At 38.8% G+C, this 27,910-nt stretch overlaps 1 protein-coding gene across 1 annotated transcript; it reads left to right on the forward strand.

Annotated features, from left to right (window-relative positions):
- Positions 1-150: 150 nt before the first annotated feature.
- Positions 151-27,910, forward strand: RXYLT1 (ribitol xylosyltransferase 1). Its single transcript, XM_082634562.1, has 6 exons — positions 151-451; positions 2,736-2,879; positions 6,619-6,721; positions 16,025-16,339; positions 18,408-18,578; positions 27,474-27,910. The coding sequence occupies exons 1-6, from the start codon at positions 283-285 to the stop codon at positions 27,895-27,897; spliced, it is 1,326 nt and encodes a 441-aa protein (XP_082490688.1). The 5' UTR covers positions 151-282; the 3' UTR covers positions 27,898-27,910.

The following is a 27,910-nucleotide window of genomic DNA, read 5'->3' on the forward strand; positions in this document are numbered from 1 at the left end:
GCCGATGGCAGGGCGGGAGGGAGGAGCCGCAGAGAGGCTTAGGCGGGGCTGAGGGCGGGGCCGAGGGCGAGTCCTGGGTGGGGCGGGGTCGAGGGGCGGGGTCGAGGGGCGGGGTCGGGGAGCGTCTGGGCGGAAGCGGCGGGCGGGTCCGTTTCGGGTGACTCCTCCCTCCGGCAGGGCCTGAGTCCGCCCCCGGCGACGCTAGGGCCGCGGCGCAGAGTGGCGGCTTCGCCTCCGGCCCATGTCCACAGTGGTGGTGGCCTGAGGGGAAGGCTGAGTGGGATGCGGCTGACTCGGAAGCGTCTCTGCTCGATTCTTATCGCCCTGTACTGCCTCTTCTCCATCTACGCCGCCTACCACGTCTTCTTCGGGCGCCGCCGCCGGACGCAGGACGCGTCTTTGCGGGGCCTCAGGAAGGGGGCTGCCCCGGCGCGGGAGAAGCGAGGCCGAGGTAGGACACCGGCCCGCGGCCTCCCTCCTCGGCGGCGCGCCGGGACTCGGGGCTGCGGGCTGGTGGGGGCTGGGCTAGGGGAGCCGCGCGGCCACCGGTCCCGCTGTCGGGTCCGGGATTGCCCCCGGGCCCCGGTGTGCGCTCTTCCTCCTTCAGCTCTCGGTAGCCAGCCCAGGCCTCGGGATTGGAGGATGTATGTATGAATGCCCCCGTCCTCGCCCAAGTCTCACACGCCGTCCCCACTCCCTACCCCTGGGGCTGACAGGTGCGCACACCTTTAAAATACATCTTAAATATCCAAGATATTTAGGTCTTCTGCCCATTTTTGGATTGGGTTGTTTGTTTTTTTGTTATTGAGCTGCATGAGCTACTTGTAAATTTTGGAGATTAATCCTTTGTCAGTTGCTTCATTTGCAAATATTTTCTCCCATTCTGAGGGTTGTCTTTTGGTCTTGTTTATGGTTTCCTTTGCTGTGCAAAAACTTTGAAGTTTCATTAGGTCCCATTTGTTTATTTTTGTCTTTATTTCCATTTCTCTAGGAGGTGGGTCAAAAAGGATCTTGCTGTGATTTGTGTCATAGAGTGTTCTGCCTATGTTTTCCTCTAAGAGTTTGATAGTGTCTGGCCTTACATTTAGGTCTTTAATCCATTTTGAGTTTATTTTTCTGTATGGTGTTAGGGAGTGTTCTAATTTCATACTTTTGCATGTAGCTGTCCAGTTTTCCCAGCACCACTTATTGAAGAGGCTGTCTTTTCTCCACATAATTCAAAAAGAGTCATGTACCACAATGTTCATTGCAGCTCTATTTACAATAGCCAGGATATGGAGGCAACCTAAGTGTCCCTCAACAGATGAATGGATAAAGAAGATGTGACACATGTATGCAGTGGAATATTACTCACTAAAAAGAAACGAAATTGAGTTATTTGTAGTGAGGTGGATGGATCTAGAGTCTGTCATACAGAGTGAAGTATGTCAGAAAGAGAAAAACAAATACCATATGCTAACACATATATATAGAATCTAAGAAGAAAAAAAAAGTCATGAAGAACCTAGGGGTAAGACGGGAATAAAGACACAGACCTACTAGAGAATGGACTTGAGGATATGGGAGGGGGAAAGGTAAGCTGTGACAAAGTGAGAGAGTGGCATGGACATATATACACTACCAAATGTGAAATAGATAGCTAGTGGGAAACAGCCGCATAGCACAGGGAGATCAGCTCGGTGGTTTGTGACCACCTAGAGGGGTGGGATAGGGAGGGTGGGAGGGAGGGAGACACAAGAGGAAAGAGATATGGGAACATATGTATATGTATAACTGATTCACTTTGTTATAAAGCAGAAACTAACACACCATTGTAAAGCAATTATACTCCAATAAAGATGTTAAAAAAAAATCCAAGATATTGTCACGAAATGCCAGAGATTCGCTGGAATGCTGCTGGCTTAAGGACATCTATTCCCATATTGAAACAAAGAGCCTGCTCTAATCCTGCCGTGACTTCGGAAGGCCAGAGCGCTTCATCTCCAAGTGTTGATCCCCTCTCTTGTGTGTGTGTGTGTGTGTGTGTGTGTGTGTGTATTTTTTTTTTTTTCGGTATGTGGGCCTCTCACTGTTGTGGCCTCTCCCATTGCGGAGCACAGGCTCCGGACGCGCAGGCTCAGCGGCCATGGCTCACGGGCCCAGCCGCTCCGCGGTATGTGGGATCTTCCCAGACCGGGGCACGAACCCGTGTGCCCTCCATCGGCAGGCGGACTCTGAACCACTGCGCCACCAGGGAAGCCCCCTCTCTTGTATTTTGACCTATGTCAGGATCGGACTCAGGCTTATTTCTCTCTTCTTTCAGAATTTTGCACAATAGTATCTGAAACTGTGGGACACTTTTCATGTTGAAGTCAAGTTTTTAAGTATAGGTTGTGTTACATATATACGATCTGTAAAGAACTGGCAAAAGTTAAACTTGTAACTTGATGCGTATTACTGTACCCAGTCATTTTAGAAGGCTTTGTTTGGGAGAGAGAATTTCCTGCCTCGTGTTAACATTTTATTATTTTATATCAAGCTCTTTTAGGGTAACAGTTCAATCAAAATTAAGTTATGATTTCCTTTTTTTATTTTTACAGTGTTTAACCAGTTCAAATTCTGTTGCTTTATCTCTTTGAAAAATTGAAGTTAGGATGCAATTAAAACTCCCTAACATCTAATTTAAATGGCTTGAATTTATCTACAACTGCAGCTCTACTTTATTGATAACACTTGTTACTCTTTTTATAACATAGAACAATCTACTTTGAGAAGTGAAGAATGGAATCCTTGGGAAGAAGATGAAAAAAATGAGCAAAAACACCGACTGCAGATATTAAATAAGTCCACAAAAGAGAAAAAAGACTTCCATGTACAAATCTGGGGCAAAGCTGCCATTGGTAAGTTAATGTTTAAAGCTAAGACATGTAAAAAGCACTTTGTTAGTATAGTTACAATTTATTTCATCATTTGTTAAGACATCCTAATGCATTTTTTCACTTTTTCTCAATATTCCATTTCTGTTTTCTGTTAGACAACATCTGTGTAAATGCACACACACACACACACATGCACACATATATTCTATTGTTGGTCTTTAGCAGAGCACAGCTTTATTTGTCAATACAAAGAGTAGGTTGTGTATGCATAATTATAGTGAAATGCCTATGTCAACTGAATTTTCATGGAATTATGTGTTTATTGGACGCTTGATGCACAAGTATAAGATGTGGCCCCTGCCCTTAATGGCCAAACAAGTTTGGGAAACATTGAACTAAACAAAGTTAAACAAGGTTCTTTATAGCAGGGCTTTGTCAGAGCCAGTGTTCATTGTGAATGTCTAAGAAGGGGATATAGTATGTAGTTGATTAAACTTGTTTGCCCACAAAAGCATTTTTGCTCTGAGTTTCATGAGAGTGTAGTGTTCCAAGTTATATGATATGCTCAATTAGAGAATGGGGGACCCTCAATGACAGAAGAGTCAGAAAGAATTTAGTGAGTTAGAAGGGGCTTTCTTTGGCCATAAAACATTAGTTAGATTTAAGTACAGTAAGGGATATGGATAGAAGGTACCAGGTGAAAGGAAAGTAAACAGAATAGTAGTGCCTGACCCATGATGTTTCATAAATTCATAGACACTTGCATACATACATATATACATCCTTGAAAAATTCTACTGACCTCTGAAGTTCTAGTACCCAGACCCAGGCATCCAATCATCAAGTTCTAGCAACTTTTTTCTCTATAAAATCTCTAATATTAATTTCTTCCTTTAAACTTCCACTTCTCCATTCTAGTTTTTAATTATATCAACTTCTTAAAAAGTTTCATGTTTCCAGAATTTTCTCATTTCAATCCAATAGGCACAAAGTGTCCAGATGAGCTTTATCAAGCACTGCATTCATTCATCAGCCTATTCTCTAGGCACAGTCATAGGATACCAGTTATAGAAATTCCCATTCCAAAAGGGAGAAAATGGAAGGAAAATGGAGTCACAGGTTTAAGCAATTTTGATATCCAGCCAGGCAAACTCCATTAGGTTTCAATGCCTGGGAGTACTCTGTGGCTCAGAACTTTACTTCTGGACTTTCAGCTCCATGCTTGGGAAGTCATCCTTCCATTTTCAAGAAGGTTAGCATGTGTTTGCAGCTCAGTAGTTTTATCATCCTGTTCCTGCTGTTAGGATTTTGGGAGTCCAATAAGTTTGTTTCATTTCAAGCTGTCTCTGTCCCTTTTAGTCCAAGCTGTCAGTGTTTCTGCTAATATAACATTCTCAAGAACCTTGTGGGTCTCCCATTTATGTCACAAAGATTTGCTTTTTTAGACAAGAGTTCCTTCACAGGTCTTACCTGGAAAATCCCATCTCTATTTCTAGCTTCTGCTGAGATGGCTAAGGAGATCCATAAATTAACACCTAATATTTTCAAAAAACCCTATTTGTGATTGAGTATTCTGACCAGGCATTAGCAAAAGGATGTCACCTACATCCTTAGCCTTCTCTCCAGAGCATGCTTTCTTGACAGTGAATCTCCTAATTTTTCACCTCTTTTGCAATCTGAATAGGCTAAGAATTTCCGAAATCATCAAGTCATTGTTCCTTTTTGCTTACCGTTTTTTTCCTCAGTCTCTCTTTTCAACTCATATTTTACTGTAATCAGCAAGATGAAACCAGGCCACAACTTCAACACTTTACTTAGAAATCTCTTCAGCTAACTATCCAAGTTTATCGTTTACAAGTTCTGCTTTGCATATAACTGCAGGACACAATTCAGATAAACTTTCTGCTGCTGTATAACAAAGATCCCCTTTTCTCCAGTCTCTAATGATATGTTCCTCATTTCCTTCTGAGCCCCTACCAAGAGCAATTTTAATGTGCATATTTTTACCAACAGTCAGTTTATGGTGATTTCGGTATTCTCTAACATGATACAGGTTTTTTCCTACTGTTCTCCTCACTTTCTTCTGAGTTCTCAGAACTGAGTCACTAACATCCATATTTCTACCTACAGTCTGTTCAAGTCAATCTAATCTAGGTGTTTTTTAATCATGCTTCTCAAAATTCTTCCAGCCTTTCCCCATTACCCAATTCCAAAGACACTTCCAGATTTTTAAGTATTTGTTACAGCAGCACCCCATTTCCAAGTCCCATAATCTATTGCTACATAATCTATAGGTTCCTTTAGCTGCCATAACCAATTACCAAAAATTTAGTGGCTTAAAACAACACATTTTTTAAATTGATCTGTGAGTGACATATATAACATTATATATATATGTTTCAGGTGTACTACATATGATTTGATATATTGTATGTATTGTGAAAGGATCAACATAGTAAGTCTAGTGAACATCCATCACCTCACATAGTTACAATTTTTTTTCTTGTGATGAGAACTTTTAAGATCTACTTTCTTAGCAACTCTCAAATATGCAATACAGTATTATTAACTGCGGTCACCATAAGTTTATTAGCTTAAGTTTCTGGAGGCAGAAATCTAAAATGTGTCCACAGGGCTATATTCCCTTTGGAGGCTCTAGAGGAGCATCTGCTTCCTTGCCTTTTACAGTTTCTAGTGACTGCCTGCATTCCTTGACTCAAGGCCCCACCTCACTCTGACTTCTGCTTCCTCCTCACATCTCTTTCCCTCATTTTCAGTCTCCTGCCTCCCTTTCCTGAGGACCCTTGTGATTACATAGGACCCACCCAGGTAATCCAGCATAATATCTCCACCTCAGCATCCTTATCTTAATCACATTTAGAAGATCTCTTTTGCTTTGTAAAGTTAACATTCATAGGCGCTAGAGATTTCATCTTTGGACCTCTTGGGTTGGAGGAAAGCATTACTCAGCCTACCATATTTGGAAAGCTTTATCTGATTAGCCAAGTCTTTAAACATGGGTTTTGTGTGTGTCTTTTAGTACTGTGGTGTAATGAGAATGGAACAAAACACACCTCTCAATGTAACTTTTTAGTTACATTTACATAATTGGGCTCCCTGATTACCTCCTCATCTCCAGATTACCTCACTGTATGACAATACAGAGCTCTGAGACCTCTACTCTAAGAGCTTTCATTCAGGTGAAATCATGATAAAACGTAGGGGCCAGCCTAAGGAGAAAAGACACAGTGGCATTTGTTTGCAGAGGGCATCATGCAGTGAAGGGTGTGTGTTCAGGTGGGGAGGAGGTAATATCTCCTTGACATATTGAATGTATATGTACATACATGAGCTTCTCTGGTTCTGTTTGGCACAAGACAGTGACTCCACCCCCAGTCTGTTATAATATAGAAACAGTCCTAATCATACAGTAACTTACACTGTAATCATATAGTAACTTACACTGTAATATAACACATTTCAGGATAAGGTAGGTAGTAAAGGTCCAGTGATGATTAGGGGTTTCTCAAATTTAGAGTAAGAGAGTTATTTGTCTTTAATATAACCCACATTTTATACTGACAACCTCTGAGTGTAGTCTCTTGTACATTAGCTGCCATATTGATGATTTTGAGCCCAAAGAGGAATAGAATCTGGTTTCCTAATCAAATGATATGAAAGAGCAGAACATAAATTCATCTCACACACTAGAGTACACCAGAAGGTAAATGCTTTCATTTTTTGTTTTTTTAATTACCAGGTTTGTATCTCTGGGAGCATATTTTTGAAGGTTTACTTGAGCCCACTGATGTGACTGCTCAGCGGAGAGAAGGAAATTTAGTTGTTGGAAGAACACATTACAGGTATTAATTGTGCAACTTTAACCTGTGATATGTTGCTGTACAATTTTTTATGTAAATACTAGAAGAAAAATCAGAGGAAAATATATCAATATTTATAGAAAATATTTTCACTTCAACTTGTGAAGGATGGAGAGATAAATCTCATGTATATATATTTGTAGTTAAAGCTTACCTTAAACATTTTCTTATAAAATTGGATGTTACAAAATATGGGGTTTTTTTGGAATGATGTGTCTGTTTCATTTTAATCAAAACATTTCTGATTATATGGAAAAGTTCATGCTCTAAATTTTGTAACATTTGGTTGTTGATAAACATGTAACATTCTGTATGTTGGAATAATATGCAGACTTAAAGTATTTTTATTTTTCTCCTTCATGTAATAGATTCACATATTTTTATATATTCACGTGGTAGCAAAGCTACTGCTATTAGTTTTGAAATTTTTATCAAAACATTTCATATATGAGTTCTATCATGATTTGATAGTATAGATTACCATTTTACTGCAATATTCAGAAATCTTTTTTTAATTCAATAAAACCAATGTATTGACATTTTTACACTCTTATAAAACTTTTTATCTGTGATTGCATATTTTCTGAAGATTTTTAAATAGAATTAAGATCATCTTATTTAGAAATATTGTGACAATGAAAGAATGCTATTTTCTATTAGATTTTGCTTTCTTATTGAAATAAAAACCAAAAATAATTATTTTTAAATGCTTATTTCATTTAACAATTATATTATTAAGGGAAAAAAATGTGAACCAAAGATTATGGTTTCCTTTAGGTTTCCGTTTATTTCTCACAGAAATCAAGAGGAAGAGCTATAGTTAATATCAGTTTCATTTGAATTTTTGCTGCTCTTTTAATTCTTTATTTACTGTATACACACTTGGAAAGCAATTTCATTGCATGTATCTTTTCAAAGTAATCATTCTTGAAAAGTAAACAGGCTTTTAAATCATCATTGGTAATGATTATTTTTCCTTTTATCTCCAGGCTTCTATTGATCTAATCCCATTGAAGAGTTTATACATAATCCTAAACTTAAAATAATTGGATTTGGGTGTTTGAAAGTAAATGTGTATTATGCTTATAAATGTAACATTTTGCTGTTTTAAAAGTAAACACGTGTTATGAGTATTAGTCTATTAGGTCTACCTACAATATATATTAGCATTTTCAAAAGAATTATTTGAAATTCATAGAGAAGTTAATATACAGTGTTACTACAGCAAAGGTTTTGAGCAAATGGCATTAACTCCCAAAAGAAAAACTAACTTCCTGTTTCCTTCTGAAATTTTTACCTGAGATTTTATATTATGATTAAATAACAATGCTACTTCCTTTTAGAATTTAAGAGAACTGTGTATTCAAGGAAGTTCACTATTGTAGCAGATTTTTTTAAACAGCTTATTAAAGTTTTAGGCTCATGGAAAGTAGCATACATAATTTATCCAAAATTAATAAACTTTTATGAAATTACAAGTTTTGAGTTGAATCAGGCTACATGGGTACTAACTTAAATGTTTCGACACATTCTTTTTTTTTTAAGTTATTTATTTTATTATTTATTTTTGGCTGCATTGGATCTTTGTTGCTGCGTGCCGGCTTTTTGTAGTTGTGGCGAGTGGGGGCTACTCTTCATCGCAGTGTGCAGGCTTCTCATTGCGGTGGCTTCTCTTGTTGCAGAGCATGGGCTCTAGGCGCATGGGCTTCAGTAGTTGTGGCTCGCGGGCTCTAGAGCACAGGCTCAGTAGTTGTGGTGTATGGGCTTTGTTGCTCCATAGCACGTGGGATCTTCCCAGACCAGGGCTCGAACGTGTCCCCTGCATTGGCAAGCGGATTCTTAACCACTGCGCCACCAGGGAGGTCCCAACACATTCATTTTTATTTGACCAAAAGTGAATTGGCAGTAATTGGTCATCTTGAAGATATAGAAAGAGTTTCTAAATATTATCAAAATCCTTTAAATAAGCATAAATACATTCTATTTAAATAAACCTTTAAGTTTACAAAGAGCTTATATAATTTAATGTTAATTTCAAAGCACTTCCGAGGCAGAAAATAGAAAGGGTATCCTCAGTGTTCCAGGTTCAGTCAGGCTCCTGAATGCTGATTCTTACCTATACATAGGCCTAAATAATGTAATCCAGAATATCAAGTAAATAACTCAGAATGGAAATAGAACTATCAGTCAGTCCACATGTTTGTATTGGCTTGACCAGCACATTCTTTCCATATAGGCAGACTACAAGTGATACCTAAATATTTGAGAGTTGTTTGATTAAATATGGAATCAAAATGTGGGCTATAACTATATATAGCACCTCCAAATCTGTGTGTTTCAGAAGGGAAGAAATGAATGACTCCATGTTCACCACTGAGTCAGTACCATACATCGTCTGTGCTCAGGATGGGAATAGATGAATACATGCAGGGCAAACTGAACTTGTGAGGCAGCCTGGTGAAGTCCAGTCACCTGTGGGCAGTGTAGCAGTGTGACTGAGTTGTTAAGGGCACAGACTCTGAAGCCAGAATATCTCAGTTCCAATTCCAGCTTTACCTCTTATTAGTGTCTGACCCTGGCAAGTTTCTTAACCTCTCAGTGCCTGGATTTCCTTGTGTTTAAAATAATTATAATATAATGTAATATATATATAATATATATAATTATAATATAATATAATAATTTAAAATAATTATTAAGGTAAATATTAGTTTCTATTTCACAGGATTGTTTTGAAGATTAAATGCATTCATAGATATACAGTGCTTAGACCAGTATCTGGCACATGGTGATCACTATAGAAGTCTTGTTATTAGTTTTATTATTTTTACTGTTACTTAAATAGGTACTGCAACATCTCCCTACCTTTCAGTTCTCCTTTTTTCTGTGTTTACATTATTGTCTATTATCTCTCCATTCACATACCTCCCAATAAACACCTTTTTGATACACGTTTTATGTTAATGGGTTCAATTAGGTTACAAGCTAGTATGGCACCCATTCCGTCTCTTGAAGGAACTTTGCCTGTCTCTGCTCATATCTGTCATATGTTCATTTATAGTTTAATTTCAAAGGGCAACTTTATGTTTAATTTCTTAGGAAGAGTCTTCTGCTTATCATGACCTTTGATTATCCCCAAAAGACTGCCTTCAGAATTCTGTAATGTGCATGTGCAGGCATTATCATAAGATATATAAATGTCTACTCATTTGATAAAACAAAAGTTAGATGCTAAATTACTTATTCGTTGTTATCTAAATTCAATTTATACTTTCTTTTATTTTAATAAGTGTATTTATTTTTGGCTGAGTTGGGTGTTTTGTCACTGCGCGCACGCTTTCTCTAGTTGCGGCGACTGGGGGCTCCTCTTCATTGTGGTACACGGACTTCTCATTGCGGTGGCTTCTCTCATTGCTGAGCATGGGCTCTAGGCACGCAGGCTTCAGTAGTTGTGGCATGCAGGCTCTAGAGCGCAGGCTCAGTAGTTGTGGCTCATGGGCTGTAGAGCGCAGGCTCAGTAGTTGTGGTGCACGGGCTTAGTTGCTCCGCGGCATGTGGGATCTTCCCCGACCAGGGCATGAACCTGTGTCCCCTGCATTGGTGGGCAGATTCTTAACCGCTGCGCCACCAAGGAAGTCCTAAAGTCAATTATATTTTCAGTGAGCATCTGCTCCTTATGAAAAAGTTGAACTTTTCTCTGAAGATCACAATAAAATGTGTCTGATTCCTATTTTTAGAATTTCCAGATATTACTATTATAAGAATTTAGTGAGCTCACTACTCATTACAGTGAGTGAAAGCTTTTATAGATAATATTAATGGTTACACTATGTTTCAGTCATATACTGGACCATAGATCAATACAGATCTCAAATAAAATTTTCATTGGTAAAGAAAGACAATATAGTTAATTTTTCATAATGCCCATTCTCCCACTCCAGCCAAGCTAGTATGAGGGTGGGAGTGTTCCATCATAAACACTGAATTCAGAAGGCGTGGAGTCATGGCAATGATGCTGGCCACAAAAGTAAGGTGAATTGCAACAGCTATTCAAAAGTAAGGGCCATTCATGGGTTCGGTATACCTATTTTCTAAAACTATTTATTAAGCAAAAATGATGTAGAATTCGATGGCTGAGAGCTGTGTGGATGGTTTAGCTTGTGCGCTTATTCTTTATCAAGGCATTTGCCAGACTTTTAGCTGGCAATTATTAATCTTATCTGTAACTCACTTAATGTAATAGCATATAGCATTTGTTCAGTAGCACTCAATGAATTTTAGAAAAAATTAAACAATAATTATATTGGATTCTAAAAAAATATATTTTGCTCACATTCAGCTTAGAACTCAATATTCAAATGATTTCTCTGGACTTTGTAAGTATTGAAAGTACTTATTGGGAAGAAAGTTTTCAACCGAACCTAGCAGAAAAATAATAAATATTGAAAATTAGAAGTTCTGACTATTAAATATATGCTAAGAAATCTAGAAGAGCAAGTCACTGTTTTAAAATTCTGTGTATGAGCTCCTTAAATATGTTCATTTTCCAGCTAATGGATATTTGTGACTGATGCATGATTAATAACTTTAGGAAACTAAAATACATCTTTTATCATGCATAAATATACTATAATGTCTCATACATATGCCCTACTTTATGTAATAAATGTATAGCTAGAAATTTATTAATAAATTGAATTTTTGTAACTTGATTCATATTTTAAATGCAGTAGGAGAACTTAAATAAATTGGTAGAGCAGATAACTCCCTTAAAGAGAATTACGGCTTAACTCATTCAACATTTACTGAGTGCCTGCTAGTTAGTTCCTACTAGGCTCTGAGGATTTCAAAGTGAATAAAATACTTTTCCCTAGCCTCAGGGAGTTCACACACTAGTGGCTGAGATAAACACATAAATAATTTTCATACCTTATACAAAGCATAATGGTAAGGACGTGCATACTCCTTAGTTGTTAGGGAAATATAGAGGCAAGGCCACTCAGTATGAGTAGAGTTGGGGATATGGGGCCTATCAAGAAAGACTTCCTAGAGGAGGTGATAGCTGAGCTAAGTCTTAAAAGATTAGTAGGATTTAGGAAGGCAGTAAGAGGAGTGATTATATTCCCAGCAGAGGCAATATCAGGGCCTAAGAATTGATAAACAGCTTGGGTTGTGCATAGAATCGCAAACCATTCGGAATCCCTAGAGCATGAAGATGGGGTAGGGTAGCTCATATTGGGAGTGGAGGGCAAGGGCCAGATCATCATGGGCCTTGTATTTGCCACATTAAAACTCTTGGACTTTATTCTTGTTCAGTGAAAAGCAGTTGAAGATGATTAAACTAGATAGTGGTATTGTCATGTATGTTTTTTGTGTAGATGTCTCTAGTAGCCATGTGGAAAAATGATTTGAAGGAGACAGCTGAATGCAGGCAGACCAGGACGTTGCATTAGGAAACTATAAGTATCCAGCAGAGATATAAATAAGGGATGAAATTGGGAAGTGGTATTCCAGCAGAGCCAGGAATTTTAGAAATTTGGGGACAAAACTATCAGAATTTAAGGATTATTAAGTGAGAGCAAGAATCGAATGTGACAGTTCCCTGGTTTCTAGCTTGCATGACTGGATAGCTAGTATGCGTTCAAGATAGAAAATAGAGAAAGAATAAAAGCAGATTTTTCTACTCTTCTCTAGGCCACTACCCAACACCTGCCTAACCCCCTCTTTCTCAGCAGACAACCCTGCCTCTATTTCCTCAAGATATCCACAATTATCTCCCTTAACTAGCTGCTCCTCTAACATTTACCTACATGATCTCTGCGTGATCCCTCACCTAACCTTCTCTCTTTCCTCAGCTCTCAGACAATGAGGTGATCTCCCTCACCTGTGCTCAGTATTAACTCCCTCCACCTGTGCATGCCCTCTGCATCTCCCAAGACCTTGCTCCATCGGTTACTTCCTTGCTCTCCTTTGTCTCCCACCTTTCACTCATTATTGCGTTCTCACCTTCTCATCCACACTTTCAGAAGAGTTGTCTACACTTACTGTCCCCACTTACTTCTTTTTTGTAATTTATTTTATTCAAGTATAGTTGATTTACAACGTTGTGTTCATTTCTGCTGTACAGCAAGGTGATTCAGTTATATATACATTCTTTTTCATGTTCATTTTCATTATCGTTTATCACAGGATGTTGAATATAGTTCCCTGTGCTCTACAGTAGGACCTTGTTGTTTATCCATTCTATATATAATACTTTGCAACTGCTAATCCCAGACTCCCAATCCATCCCTCCCATACTCCCCATGCCCCTTGGCAACCACAAGTCTGTTCTCTCTGTCTGTGAGTCTGTTTCGTAGATAAGTTCATTCGTGTCATACTTTAGATTCCACATATAAGTGATATCATATGGTATTTGCCTTTTTCTTTCCGACTTACTTCATTTAGTATGAAAACCTCTAGGTCCATCCATGTTGCTGCAAATGGCATTATTTCATTATTTCTTATGGCTGAATCATATTCATTGTGTATGTGTTCCACATCTTCTTTATCCATTCATCTGTCAATGGACATTTAGGTTGTTTCCGTGTCTTGGCTATTGTGAATAGTGCTGCTATGAACATAGGGGTGTATGTATCTTTTTGAATTAGAGTTTTATCTGGATATATGCCCAGCAGTGGGATTGCTGGATCATATGGTAACTCTATTTTTAGTTTTTTGAGGAACCTCCAAACTGTTTTCTATAGTGGCTGCACCAATTTACATTCCCACCAACAATGTAGGAGGGTTCCCTTTTTTGCACACCCTTCCCAGCATTTGTTAATTGTAGACTTTTTAATCATGGCCATTCTGACTGGTATGAGGTGGTACCTCATTGTAGTTTTGATTTGCATTTCTCCCCACTTACTTCTTACTGTCCCCTTCTCATTCACTTCTCAACCCACTGCAGTCTGACTAACACACCTTCCAACACACACACAACTATCTGAATCTTATGGGATTTTTTTTTTTACCCCTAAAGTTTCTTTACCTAAATCTGTGCTTCCCAAACTGTATACTAAGGCACCCTGGGGCACCACAAATATTTGTAGGAATCACAATTATACTTCATATCTGTCAAACACCATGCAAACTAGTTTGAGGTAGTTCACAGTTTCAACATTAGATCACCCTACATCCATTTCAGAGATGTCATACATTTGTGGAGCTGGATTTCCTATGGTTGCTGTGATCAAATCCAAGTACTGTGCAAAAATCAAAGTGGAACAGGCAGCGACCGTGGCAGTGTCCTCTCTGATTCCAAGGTTTGAGAAGTTGGGTAGTGCTCAACGGGTGCACACATCCCATTATTAAGTATGTGTGGTTAGTTAAGAATGAAATGGAATATTATTTTTTCCTTCAGTGTATGTGTATTATTTTTAAAGTGGCTTCTAAGCTCTTAGGACATAAATACTAAGTTATTTGGATCTAAGAACTTAAAAAACTGAACCATTACTCATTTCTTCTGGCTTGAAAAAATTACTAAAACACTGAAAGTCTTGGGAACCAATAAAATTTGGGAACCTCCGATCTGTACCTTAGCTCCAGAGCATTGACCCCAGGGCTTTCACTATTACTTGAACATGGCCTTGAGGTCTAGAAAACCAGTTAGTCAGAGCATAAGAGCTGACATGCCTGCTTGCTGGAATGTGAGAGCATTCTACAAAAAGAAAGCTGTGGAGATTCCAAGATGGGTCAAATGTGCCCTGAATGAATCATGCTTTTGTTAATCTGTGTGGATCATTAAAATTAGAACTATTCCCACCTATAATTTTAAAGGAGAGAAAAAGTGTTCATGTACTACCAATAATAAGTATTTTAAACCTATCATAATTATCATCATTCTCTTTAAAGCGTTTTCTAACCCCGCAGATTCTGCCCATTCTCTTAAATTACTAAATGATCGCTGAATTATTTGGCGTCTTCCTGTCCAAAGCAGACTCAAAATGCAGTTCTCATCCGTGTAGCTTATTATCACTGTAGAATCATGTCATAGCATTCATACAGTACATATACAGACAAAATACATATTCATATTTTGTGTTTTCACTAATACCTACTGATTCAAGTACTTGTTAACCATAGTGTCATGGGACTGACTCAAGCTCTGGAGTTCGATCTTGATTCAAAACGTGATGCTGCCATCACAGGTTGTGCAACTAAAGCCTGATGTCCCAAATGCAAAATGGGGGACTAATCTCTGCAGAGTTGCTGTGGAGCTTAAAGGATAACCTGTGCAGAGTGCCTATGTATCATGTATATAAAAGGCATTTAATAATGTTTTTATCCCCAACAATAAGCAAAAAAAGCAGGATTTCAGCATATTTGTACTAAATATTAAAAGATTCTAGCAAGTTATAAAGAAATGTTTGAGCAGGTTGCAAAGAATCTAGAACCGTTGTAACTAAGTTTACGATAGGTTAAATGGTATTTTTTGTATTTAATACACATTCGTGTAAAATATTTCAATGGTATTGGTTGTTCGAAGCAGCACATAATATGAAATGTGAGTTATGACATGTATCTATTCCTTTTATGATATTTTTAAAATACCTTAAAGAATAGAGAGTGGGCTTCCCTGGTGGCGCAGTGGTTAAGAGTCCGCCTGCGGATGCAGGGGACACGGGTTCGTGCCCCGGTCCGGGAAGATCCCACATGCCGCGGAGCGGCTGGGCCCGTGAACCATGGCCGCTGAGCCTGCGCATAAAAAAAAAAAAAAAAAAAAAAGAATAGAGAGTAATACAATAGATTCCCACTTACCCACCACCTAGAACTAACAAATTCTGTCTCTCTGTCATATTTGCTTCAGATATTTAACTTTCCTCATAAAGGAATTAGATATTTCCAGTAAAGGCAATAAATGCTCTCTTTGTATTGTTTCCTCAGGCCCTTTCCTCTTCCTTCCTCCTAAGAGACAACCACTATTGTGAATTTGTTATATATATCTTCCCATTCAAATTTTTATATTTATACTTTTATTAGATATATAAGGTAAATATTTTTTCCTGTGGGTACTTTCAAATTTGCATATAATTAATCTGTCTACAACCAAAGTTTCCCATTAATCTATATCTATGTCCCGTCATCCAAAGTTGTTCAAAAAAACATGTGTTATAGAAATTATTTCTAGAAAGAATATGGATTAAGTTTCATTATATACTTTATATAAAATGATTTAAAACTTCTGATACCAAATACTTTTGTTCTCTTTTTGTTTGTCTCTTGTTTTCATTTTGTTTTTAACAGCTTCATCACTGGTCCAGCTGTGGTCCCAGGGTACTTCTCTGTTGATGAGAATAATGTGGTACTCGTTCTAAATGGAAGAGAAAAAGCAAAGGTCTTTTATGCCACCCAGTGGTTACTTTATGCACAAAATTTAGTGCAAACTCAAAAACTCAAGCATCTTGCTGTTGTTTTGCTTGGAAATGAACACTGTAATAACGAGTGGATAAACCAGTTTCTCAAAAGAAATGGAGGCTCTGTGGAACTACTTTTCATAATATATGACAGCCCCTGGATTAATAACATGGATGTATTTCAGTGGCCTTTAGGAGTAGCAACGTAAGTACCAAATATCATTACATGTTTTTAGACTCTAAGACCTGAATTTCTGTATCAGCAAGATTGTATTTTAAATTTGTAATAAATGTAGTACTTCTGAGCTCATTGAGGCCGTGTACAACCTTTTCTATGGGCAAAAATATGGTTTGGTCTCATGCTTTGGTAATAATAATGATGTTTTTAGAGTATCTTAGACTTTTATGAGGAGAGCAGATGAGTTACATTTTTGTATTTTAGAACCCCAAGTCATAGGAGAAATTTTCAGGTTTATCACTAGTACCTTAAAGAAATGTTTAGCAGTGGATGGTAGACAGATGGACCTTCTTAAAACAATTATAGAATCTATATATCTATATAACTATATAGATATAGAGTTTTCTTAAATCCTTACTTTATTTCTTCTTTTTTTGGTGGGAGGGGGTGCCATGCCACATGGCATGTGGGATCTTAGTTCCCTGACCAGGAATCGAACCCATGCCCCCTGCAGTGGAAGCATGGAGTCTTAACCACTGGACCGCCAGTGAACTCCCCTTAAATCCTTACTTTAGATCCAATATTAAATGAAGAGCACACTGACCCTGGGGTTTGGGAGGATTATAATATACTCAGGTCTGCGACTAAGACTGATAGAATTTGCACAAATCTGTTGTGTATAAAGAAAGGGTAATTAAATAGTATGTAATATATGTGAAGTCTTTCTATAGAACTGGAAACTTATTTTGTATCATTCTGTTAATAGAGAGCCTTTGAATAACAGTAGGTTGACTTTAAGTTGCCACTAGTACATAAACTTCCTGATGGCGGGGATTTTTGTCTCTTTTGTTCACTACTTTATCTGTAGAGCCTAAAACAGTGCCTACAGAGTAAGCATTCAACAAATATTTGTTGAATGGATGAATTATGAAATAGCTCAGTAATATAATGTATTTGAATCAGATGTTCATTATGCATTATTTTATCACTGGTTACAAAATGTGACCTTAGACTGCTGCCCAGTTGGCTACACAAATATCACCAGGGAAGCACATTAATAAGACATATTCCCTGGCCTTCCACAACAAAATTCTGACTCAGCAGGCTTAGGGTAGGGCAGACAAAAAGGTTTGTTAGGTATAGCCAAGTTTAAGGTGCTCTGAAAAATCTATTCCTTGTGTAGAGCCCATATTTGTAAAATGTTTTGAAACAAAAGAATTACTTCTTCACAGTAACTCTGGTAATATTGGACAAAGCCAGTATCTTTCCTATAGATCAGTGGTTCTCAACCAGGTGCAATTTCACACCACCCCCACCCCCAGGAGATATTTAGCAATGTCTGGAGATATATTTGGTTGTTACAAGTGGAGAGAGGAGGTTGTACTGGCATCTGGTGGATAGAGGCCAGGGCTGCTGGTAAACATCTTACAATGTAGAGGACAGCCTCCACAATGGAGAATTATCTGGCCCAAATGGCAGTAATGCCGAGATTGAGAAAACCTGTTATAGACTAACTGTTACGTTAAGCTTTCTCCTATGTGAAGGTTGTAGTTCAGGCATATAATTTGATGCCTGGAATTACCAAATGCCCATTAGAATGGGCCAGTTGCAACAGACCTCTCCTGTGTGGGATGTAAGGGTTTTTTTTTTTAATCTACTTGATAAGCCTTTGGAGTTGGAGTTCTTTGCTATAGCAGTATGTATTCTGTAATCTTTCCATCACCTGCCTAAAACATTAATTAAATCATGATTATTATGAATGTAGAAGATTCTTTATACCTTTAAGGTCTTAAATTCAACCTGTCTTATAACTTCAGGTAAGTGATGGAAGTTGAAGAATATAAAAAACAAGGCACTTTAGGCACATAGTCTCTATAGCAATTTTGTAAAAGATGTCAAAGTGAGAATTTTTTTTAAGTCAGTAGATTTAGGAACTTTTCCAAAGTAAGCATGGAAAATTATAATTTGGGGGTTAGAAAATCATATTTTAAATCTCTTTTCTCTACATCATCATGCTACCTAAGATGTTGGATTATGGAAATTTTGCTAGCCCTATTGTCATATATTATTAACTCACATGTACTTATTTTTATAGATACAGGAATTTTCCTGTGGTGGAGGCGAATTGGTCAATGCTACATAATGAAAGGCCATACTTGTGTAATTTCGTAGGAACCATTTATGAAAATTCATCCAGACAAGCACTAATGAACATTTTGAAACAAGATGGGAATGATAAGCTTTGCTGGGTTTCAGCAAGAGAACAGTAAGTTCTATGCCTACTTGATTCATCCATTTTGTCTCCAATCTGAGAGTTGCTTTGTGTGATGGCACAGGTTTTCACAGACATTTTTAACTCCATTAATACCAGTCTTTCTCCAGAAGATACATGAGTAATTAAAGTTGTGAAGAAACTATGTTATATACATTAAAAATAGAGAGACTCTCCTATAGTCCATCTTGAAGGGGAATGCTGGTAACTATCATATGCAAATGTCAATTGTTCAGGTTTCCTCAATAATATTTGTTAGTCAGATTTGAACACAGGAGATTGTAAATGACAGTAATGGTCTCAGGTTCATCTCTGAGATGTTTGGCAAACCAGTTCAGTGTTCCAAGACTGGCATGCCATACTCCTCACACCTTCAGGAACCTGACACCACCCTGAGGACAGAGGCCATGTACCATTCTTCTTTGAATCCCCAGATGTAACATAGGACCTTGAATTAAGTAGGCCAGGATAAGCGGGGAGTGGATGGATGGATGGATGGATGGATGGATTTAACTGGGTTAACTTTCTTCCATCTTTTACATGGTAATCATGAAACAGGTGTTCATGGACTGAAGGAAGAAATTTGGGGATCATTCATTTTATTTTTAGATAAACAAATGGAGTTTCATGTGTAAAGCAGAGTCATCAGAGAAGCAATGCCTAAAAAAAATGTCCTTTTAGATCTAGAAATATATTAATTGGAGCAGATACTCTCTTTTAGAAAGCCTGACTCTACTACAACCAAGAATACTCTACCCAGCAAGACTCTCATTCAAATTTGATGGAGTTATCAAAAGCTTTACAGACAAACAGAAGCTAAAAGAGTACAGCACCAGCCTTACAACACACGTTAAAGGAACTTCTCTAAGTGAAAAAAGAAAATGCCGCAACTAGAAAGAAGAAGATTACAAAATGAAAGAAGTAAAGGCAAACATACGGTGAAAGTAGGAAATCACCACACACAAAGCTGGTAGGGAGGTTAAAATACAAAAGTAGTAAAAATCATCCGTATCCACGTTAAGCAGTTAAGGCAGCAGTCCCCAACCTTTTTGGCACAAGGGACCAGTTTCGTGGAAGACAGTTTTTCTACAGACTTGGGGTGGTGGTGGTGTTGATGGTTTGGGGGTGATTCAAGCGCATTTGTTACATTTACTGTGTGTACTTTATTTCTATTATTATTACATTATAATATATAATGAAATAATTATACAACTCACCATAATACAGAATCAGTGGGAGCCCTGAGCTTGTTTTCCTGCAGCTAGATGGTCCCATCTGGGGGTGATGGGAGACACTGACACCCGAAATGTGTTGCTTATGTCCAGTCTACTCCATAAGATGCAGCTTGTCGCTTGCCACTCACTGATAGGGTTTTTTTTTTTTAATTAATTTACTTATTTGGTTGTGCCGGGTCTTAGTTGCAGCACGTGGGCTCCTTGGTTGAGGTAGTCAGGCTCCTTAGTTGCGGCTCCAGGGCTCCTTAGTTGTGGCACACAGGCTCCTTAGTTGTGGCATGTGAACTCTTAGTTGCAGCGTGCATGTGGCATCTGGCTCCCTGACCAGGGATTAAACCCAGACCCCCTGCACTGGGAGCATGGAGTCTTATCCACTGCGCCACCAGGGAAGTCCCACTGATAGGGTTTTGATATGAGTCTGCAAGCAGTTGATTTATTATGGTCTCTGTACAGTCAAACCTCTCTGCTAATGATAATCTGTATTTGTAGCCACTCCCCAGTGCTAGCATCGCTGCCTCAGCTCCACCTCAGATCATCAGGCTTTAGATTCTCATAAGAAGCGAGCAACCTAGATCCCTCACGTGCGCAGTTCACAGTAGGGTTCACCCTCCTATGAGAATCTAATGCCGCCACTGATCTGACAGGAGGTGGAGCTCAGGTGGTAATGCCAGCAGTGGGGAGGGCTGTAAATACAGATGAAGCTTTGTTCACTCGCCCGCTGCTCACCTCCTGCTGTGCGGCCTGGTTCCTAACAGGCCACAGACCACTACCGGTCTGTGGCCCGGGGGTTGGGACCCCTGAGTTAAGGGATACACAAAACAATTAGATGTAAAATATTATATCAGAAACAGTAATTGGGAGGATTTCCCTGGTGGTCCAGTGGTTTAGAATGCACCTTTCAATGCAGGGTACACGGGTTTGATCCCTGGTTGGGGAACTGAGATCCTACGTGCCGCGGGGCAACTAAGCCCACACGCCATAGCTATTGAGCTCACGTGCCTCAACGACAGAGCCCGTGTACCGCAAACTACAGAGTCCACGTGTTCTGGAGCCTACGTGCCACAACAAGAGAGAGAAAATCCACACACCACAACTAGAGAGAAGCCCGCACGCTGCAATGAAGAGACTGTGTGCTGTAACAAAAGATTCCCACATGCCTCAACAGAGATCCCATGTGCCACAACTAAGACCCGACACAGCCAAAAATAAAGAAAATAAATAAAGAAAATAAATAAATATTTTAAAAGTGAAGAATAAAAACCATATAATCATCTCAATAGAAAAAACTTTGGATAAAGTTGAACATCCATTTATGATAAAAACTCTCCAGAAAGTGGGCATAGAGAGAGCATACCTCAACATAATAAAGGCCATATATGACAAATCCACAGCTAACATAATACTCAATGGTGAAAAGCTGAAAGCATTTCCTCTGAGATCAGGAACAAGACAAGGATGCCCACTCTCACTGCTTTTATTTAACATAGTTTTGTAAATCCTAGCCACAGCAATCAGAGAAGAAAAAGAAACAAAAGGAATCCAAATTGGAAAGGAAGAAGTAAAACTGTCACGTTTGCAGATGACATGATACTATACATAGAAAATCCTAAAGACGCCACCAGAAAACTACTAGAGCTCATCAGTGAATTCAGTAGAGTCGCAGGATTCAAAATTAATATACAGAAGTTGGTTGCATTTCTGTACACTAACAATGAACTATGAGAAAGAGAAATTAAGGAAACAATCTCATATACCATCTCATCAAAAAGAATAAAATACCTAGGAATAAACCTACCTAGGGAGGTAAAAGATCTATACTCAGAAAACTATAAGACACTGATGAAAGAAATTGAAGATAACACAAACAGATGGAAAGATATACCTTGTTCTTGGATTGAAAAAATTAATATTGTTAAAATGACCATACTATCCAATGCAATCTACAGATTCAGTGCAATCCCTATCAAAATATCAATGGCATTCTTCACAGATTAGAACAAATCATTTTAAAATTTGTATGGAAACACAAAAGACCCCAAATAGCCAAAACAATCTTGAGAAAGAGGAACAGAGCTGGAGGAATCACGCTTCCTGACTTCAGACTATACTACAAAGCTACAGTCATCAAATCAGTGTGGTACCAGCATAGAAACAGACACATAGATCAATGGAACAGACTAGAGAGCACAGAAATAAACCCACACACTTACAGTCAAGTCAGTTTAGCTATGACAAAGGAGGAAAGAATATACAATGGAGAAAAGACATTCTTTTCAATAAGTGGTGCTGGGAGAACTGGACAGCTACACGTAAAAGAAAGAAATTAGAACATTCGCTAACACCTTAAAAAAATCAGCTCAAAATGGATTAAAGACCTAAATATAAGACCAGATACTATAAAATTCCTAGAAGAAAACATAGGCAGAATACTCTTTGACATAAATCACAGCAATATTTTTTGGATCTGTCTCCTAAAGCAAAGGAAGCAAAAGCAAAAATAAACAAATGGGACCTAATTAAACCTAAAAGCTTTTGCGCAGTAAAGGAAACCATCAACAGAATGAAAAAACAACCTACTCAATGGGAGAAGATATTTGCAAATGATATGACTGATAAGGGGCTGATATCCAACCTATATAAACAGCTCATCCAACTCAACATCAAGAAAGCAAACAACCTGATTAAATAATGGGCAGAAGAACTGAAAAGACATTTTTCCAAAGGGGAAATGCAGATGGCAAACACACACATGAAAAGATGCTCAACATTGGTAATCATCAGGGAAATGCAAAGCAAAACCACAATGAGATATCACCTCATACCTGTCAGAATGGCTATCATCAAAAAGAACACAAATAACAAATATTGGCGAGGATGTGGAGACAAGGGCACTGTTGGTAGGAATGTAAATTGGTGCAGCCACTGTGGAAAACAGTATGGAGATTTCTTAAAAAACTAAAGATGGAACCACCACATGACACAACAGTTCCACTCCTGGGTATATACAAAAACAAAAAAACTGGAAAAAAACCAAAAACACTAATTTGAAAAGATACCAATACATGCACCCCAATGTTCATAGCAGCATTATTTACAACTGCCAAAATATGAAAGCAAACTAAGCATCCATCAACAGATGAATGGATAAAGAAGATGTGGTATATATATACAATGGAATACTAACCAGCCATAAAAAAGAACGAAATTTTGCTATTTGCAGCAACATGGATGGACTTGGAGGGTGTTACGCTAAGTGAAATAAGTCAGACAGAGAAAGACAAATACTGTTTAATATTACTTAATGTGGAATCTTAAAAATGCAGCTAACTAGTGAATAAGACAAAAAAGAAGCAGACTCACAGATACAGAGAACAAGCTAGTGGTTACCAGTGAGGAGAGGGAAGCAGGAGAGGCAATTTAGAGGTAGAGGGGGAAGAAGGGTTATTATGTGATTATATGAAATTATGTGTGTGAAACTTTTGAAGATTGTAAAGCATTATACAATTTAAGAAATCTTTCATTCACAGAAAAGAAGGGGTTGGAAATTGTAAAAAATCAACCAATAAATCAGGCATAGAAATACAAAAAAAAAAAGAAAAGAAATCCTGACTCTATTGCTAGTGTAATCATATCCATTCAGTATTGCTAGCGTAATCATATATATTTTTTAACATCTTTATTGGAGTATAATTGCTGTACACTGTTGTGTTAGTTTCTGCTGTATAACAAAGTGAATCAGCTATACGTATACATATATCCCCATATCCCCTCCCTCTTGCATCTCCCTCTCACCCTCTCTATTCCACCCTTCTAGGTGGTCACAAAGCACTGAGCTGATCTCCCTGTGCTATGCGGCTGCTTCCCACTAGCTATTTGTTTTACATTTGGTAGTATATATATGTCCATGCCACTCTCTCACTTCGTCCCAGCTTACCCTTCCCCCTCCCTGTGTCCTCAAGTCCATTCTCTATGTCTGCGTCTTTATTCCTGTCCTGCCCCTAGGTTCTTCAGAACTTTTTTTTTTTTTTAGATTCCATATATATGTGTTAGCATACGGTATTTGATTTTCTCTTTCTGACATACTTCACTCTGTATGACATACTCTAGGTCCATCCACATCACTACAAATAACTTAATTTTGTTTCTTTTTATGGTGGAGTAATATTCCATTTTACATATGTGCCACATCTTCTTTATCCATTCATCTGTTGATGGACACTTAGGTTGCTTCCATGTCCTGGCTATTGTAAATAGAGCTGCAATGAACATTGTGGTACATGACTCTTGTTGAATTATGCTTTTCTCAGGGTATATGCCCAGTAGTGGGATTACTGGGTCATATGGTAGTTCTATTTTTAGTTTTTTTAAGGAACCTCCATACTGTTCTCCATAGTGGCTGTATCAATTTACATTCCCACCAACAGTGCAGGAGGGTTCCCTTTTCTCCACACCCTCTCCAGCATTTATTGCTGGTAGATTTTTTGATGACGACTGGTGTGAGGTGATACCTCATTGTAGTTTTGATTTACATTTCTCTAATGGCTAGTGTAATCATATTATATCCATTCAGTCAACAAATATTTATCAAGCAACTGCTATATGCCAAAAACTATTTTAGCCATAAAGGGAGACAGTGGTGAGCAAAACAGTCAAAAGGGTCCATGCCCTCTTAGAACTTAAATGCTTATTGGAGGAGACAAACCAATAAAATATATTGTGTCATATATATATAGTGTCAGACGATGATAAATACCATGTAAAAAAATTGAGCAGAGGAGGGGGATGTAGAGAGGACTTGGGGTCAGGAGTGGAGCATTTGATATTTTAGAATAGCCAAGGAAAGTGCTAGTTAGAAGTTTGCATTTAAGCACAGGACTGAAAAAGGCAGAGGGGTGAGCCTCATGTCTATTTGGGAGAAGAGTTGCTCAGGCAGAGGGAAGAGCAGATATAAAGGCCTAAGGTGGAAGCATGCTTACCATGTGTGAGGAACGAGGGACAGTGTGCCTAGAATGGAATGAGTGAGGGCAAAATAACAAAGCTTACTGTGGGAACAGAATTATTCTTAAAATCCCTCTCCTACCATTGAGCCAGGAGGTGGAGTAGGTGTCCTCCTTGCTTCTCATTGCTGCTTCCAGACCACTCTCCCTTTTCCCTCCCTAAAACCTCCAATTTTGAATCTCATACCAGCAGACAAAACTATCCATTATTCTTTCTCTTTGAAATCATAAGGGGAAGGGATAAATTGGGAGATTGGGATTGACATATACACACTACTATATATAAAGTAGATAACTAATAAGAACCTATTTATAGCACAGGGAACTCTACTCAGTATTCTGTAATGGCCTACATGGAAAAAGAATCTTAAAAAAAGAGTGGAGAGGGCTTCCCTGGTGGCGCCGTGGTTGACAGTCCGCCTGCCGATGCAGGGGACACAGGTTTGTGCCCCGGTCTGGGAAGATCCCACATGCCGTGGAGCGGCTGGACCCGTGAGCCATGGCCGCTAAGCCTGCGCATCCAGAGCCTGTGCTCCGCAACGGGAAGGGCCACAACAGTGAGAGGCCCGCGTACCGCAAAAAAAAAAAAAAAAAGAGTGGAGATATATATATGTATAACTGATTCACTTTGCTGTACACCTGAAACTAACACAACATTGTAAATCAATTATACTCTAATATAAAATTAATTTTTAAAAAACTCCTAAAAGAAAAGAGAAATCATATACTGGCCCTTGGGTTTATCCCCTTAATTCTTTGAAGAGTCTAGTTCCTGGCATACTCTCAGTGTCTCCGACATTTTTTCCAGCCTCATTCTTAGTGATTCCCAAATCCACAAAGATGGTCTTTCCATCACGTTGGTCTTGCAGTTCCTTTACTTCCTCTCCCCCAGCGATCTGGGTCTCCACTTGACCTCAGCCATTCACTGCCATGGTCATTTCCTGGACCTTATGATTACACATACTGCATGATCTCAAATTCCAGCATCTCTCTCTCTGTAAACATCATTTTCTATCATTCCAGCTCATTCCCTGTAATAGTCTGACTTCAGCAATTTAACTGGGACTTACAGTTCATTGTTCCTTATACCTTTTCATTGTCCTTTACCCACCTCATCTTTACTTTATTCTTTACCCACTTAAATTTCATAATCAATCATGACCACATATACATTCAGCTCCCTAGTTCCTTAATCTAGCAAACCCTAACTCTGGTTAAATCCAGCTCTCTTACCTGCTCCATACCTTCACCCATGCAGCCAAACACACTTGGAGAAAGGTGCCAATTGTTCTCACTTTAAATATATGACCTTGGGCTTCTCTGGTGGCGCAGTGTTAAGAATCTGCCTGCCAACGCAGGGGACACAGGTTCGAGCCCTGGTCTGGGAAGATCCCACATGCCGCGGAGCAACTTAGCCCGTGCACCACAACTACTGAGCCTGCGCTCTAGAGCCCACGAGCCACAACCACTGAGACCACGTGCCACAACTACTGAAGCCCACGTGCCTAGAGCCCATGCTCCACAACAAGAGAAGCCACCCAGTGAGAAGCCCACGCACCGCAACAAAGAGTAGCCCCTGCTCGCCACAACTGGAGAAAAGCCCGCGTGCAGCAACAAAGACCCAACGCAGCCAAAAATAAAAATAAATTTATTTAAAAAAAAAATATATATATATATATATATGACCCTGACCCTTGAGTGTCCAGCAGTCATCCATCTCCCTTGTCCATGTATTCTTCCTCTCTCCTGGAAGACTGTTTCATACCTTCTTCTCTCTTCCCAACTGCTCTTACCTTATGACCCTATTGCTTATTTCACTGAGAAAATAGGAACAGTCAGGAGGGAACATCTAGTTTTCTAACTAGCCTCTCAGCTCCTACCCTTGCCCCATACAATCTACTCTCAACACAACAGCCAGATAGATTCTGATAAAACATAGATCAGGTCAGTTACCCCTCTGATCAAAACTCTGTGATGGGTGCTCTGACTTCATCTTCTACACCTCTCCCCTTCAGTTACCCTGCTTTAGCCACCCTGGCTTCCTTGCTGTCCCTTGAACATGCGTAGCACATGCCATATCATGGCCTTTATGCTTGCTCTGTGCTCTCTTCTTCCCCCAGATATCTGTGTGGTTTGCTCCCTCACCTCTGGCTCCCCGCTCAGATGCCCATGCAGTGCGACACTCCCTGATCACCTCTTTACAGTTGCAATACCATCCTACCAAAAACTCCCTCCTCACTTCTCTGCTTTATTTTTCCACACAACACTTAACACCTTCTAAATAATTTACTGACTTGACCTGGTTACTATCTGTCTCCACCACTAGAACTGTGATAATAAGCTCCATAAGGGCAGGAATTTGGATGAAGGGTGAGGTAGAGAAAGAAGACAAAGCACTCACAAAATTTTGGCTGATATAATTTCATTCAGAAATTGTATGGCCACAAGATTTTTTTAAATGTGTAGCTGTAAACTTCTCAAATTCTTAAATATTTTCAAGAAATCTATTTGGGCAAGATTTTATGCATCTCTTCTGCCTGCCACCACTATAATGTGTTTACCATTTCTTGTAACCAACATTAAAAGATAAAATATTTTCTTCCACAAAAGATATGCTTAGTAAAGTGAAAACTTCAGGTTTTTTTCTGATTTTCTAGGTGGCAGCCTCAAGAAACAAATGAAAGCCTTAAGAATTATCAAGATGCTCTGCGTCAGAGTGATCTCACGTTGTGCCCAGCAGGAGTAAACACGGAGTGTTACAGAATATATGAGGCTTGCTCCTATGGCTCCGTTCCCGTGGTAGAAGACGTAATGACAGCTGGCAGCTGTGGAAATTCATCTGTTTACCATAATGCTCCTCTGCAGTTACTCAAGTCCATGAATGCTCCCTTTATCTTTATTAAGAACTGGAAGGAACTTCCTGCTATTTTAGAAAAAGAGAAAACTATAATTTTACAAGAAAAGATTCAAAGAAGAAAAAGGTTACTTCACTGGTATCAATACTTCAAAGCAGAGCTAAAAATGAGATTTATTAATATTGTGGAAAGTTCATTTCTAAAGAACAATAAAGGTTCACTGTAGTTCATCTTTTTGA

Source organism: Mesoplodon mirus, assembly GCF_964341445.2.
Source record: "Mesoplodon mirus genome assembly, chromosome: 11".
Taxonomy (NCBI): domain Eukaryota; kingdom Metazoa; phylum Chordata; class Mammalia; order Artiodactyla; family Ziphiidae; genus Mesoplodon; species Mesoplodon mirus.

Bases quoted from the DNA above. Each gene is read 5' to 3' on its own strand.
- RXYLT1 (XM_082634562.1), top strand. From the start codon at position 283: ATGCGGCTGACTCGGAAGCGTCTCTGCTCGATTCTTATCGCCCTGTAC. The intron at 6,722-16,024 runs GTATTAATTGTG...TGTTTTTAACAG, and splicing joins GTTGGAAGAACACATTACAG to CTTCATCACTGGTCCAGCTG. The intron at 16,340-18,407 runs GTAAGTACCAAA...TTATTTTTATAG, and splicing joins TGGCCTTTAGGAGTAGCAAC to ATACAGGAATTTTCCTGTGG.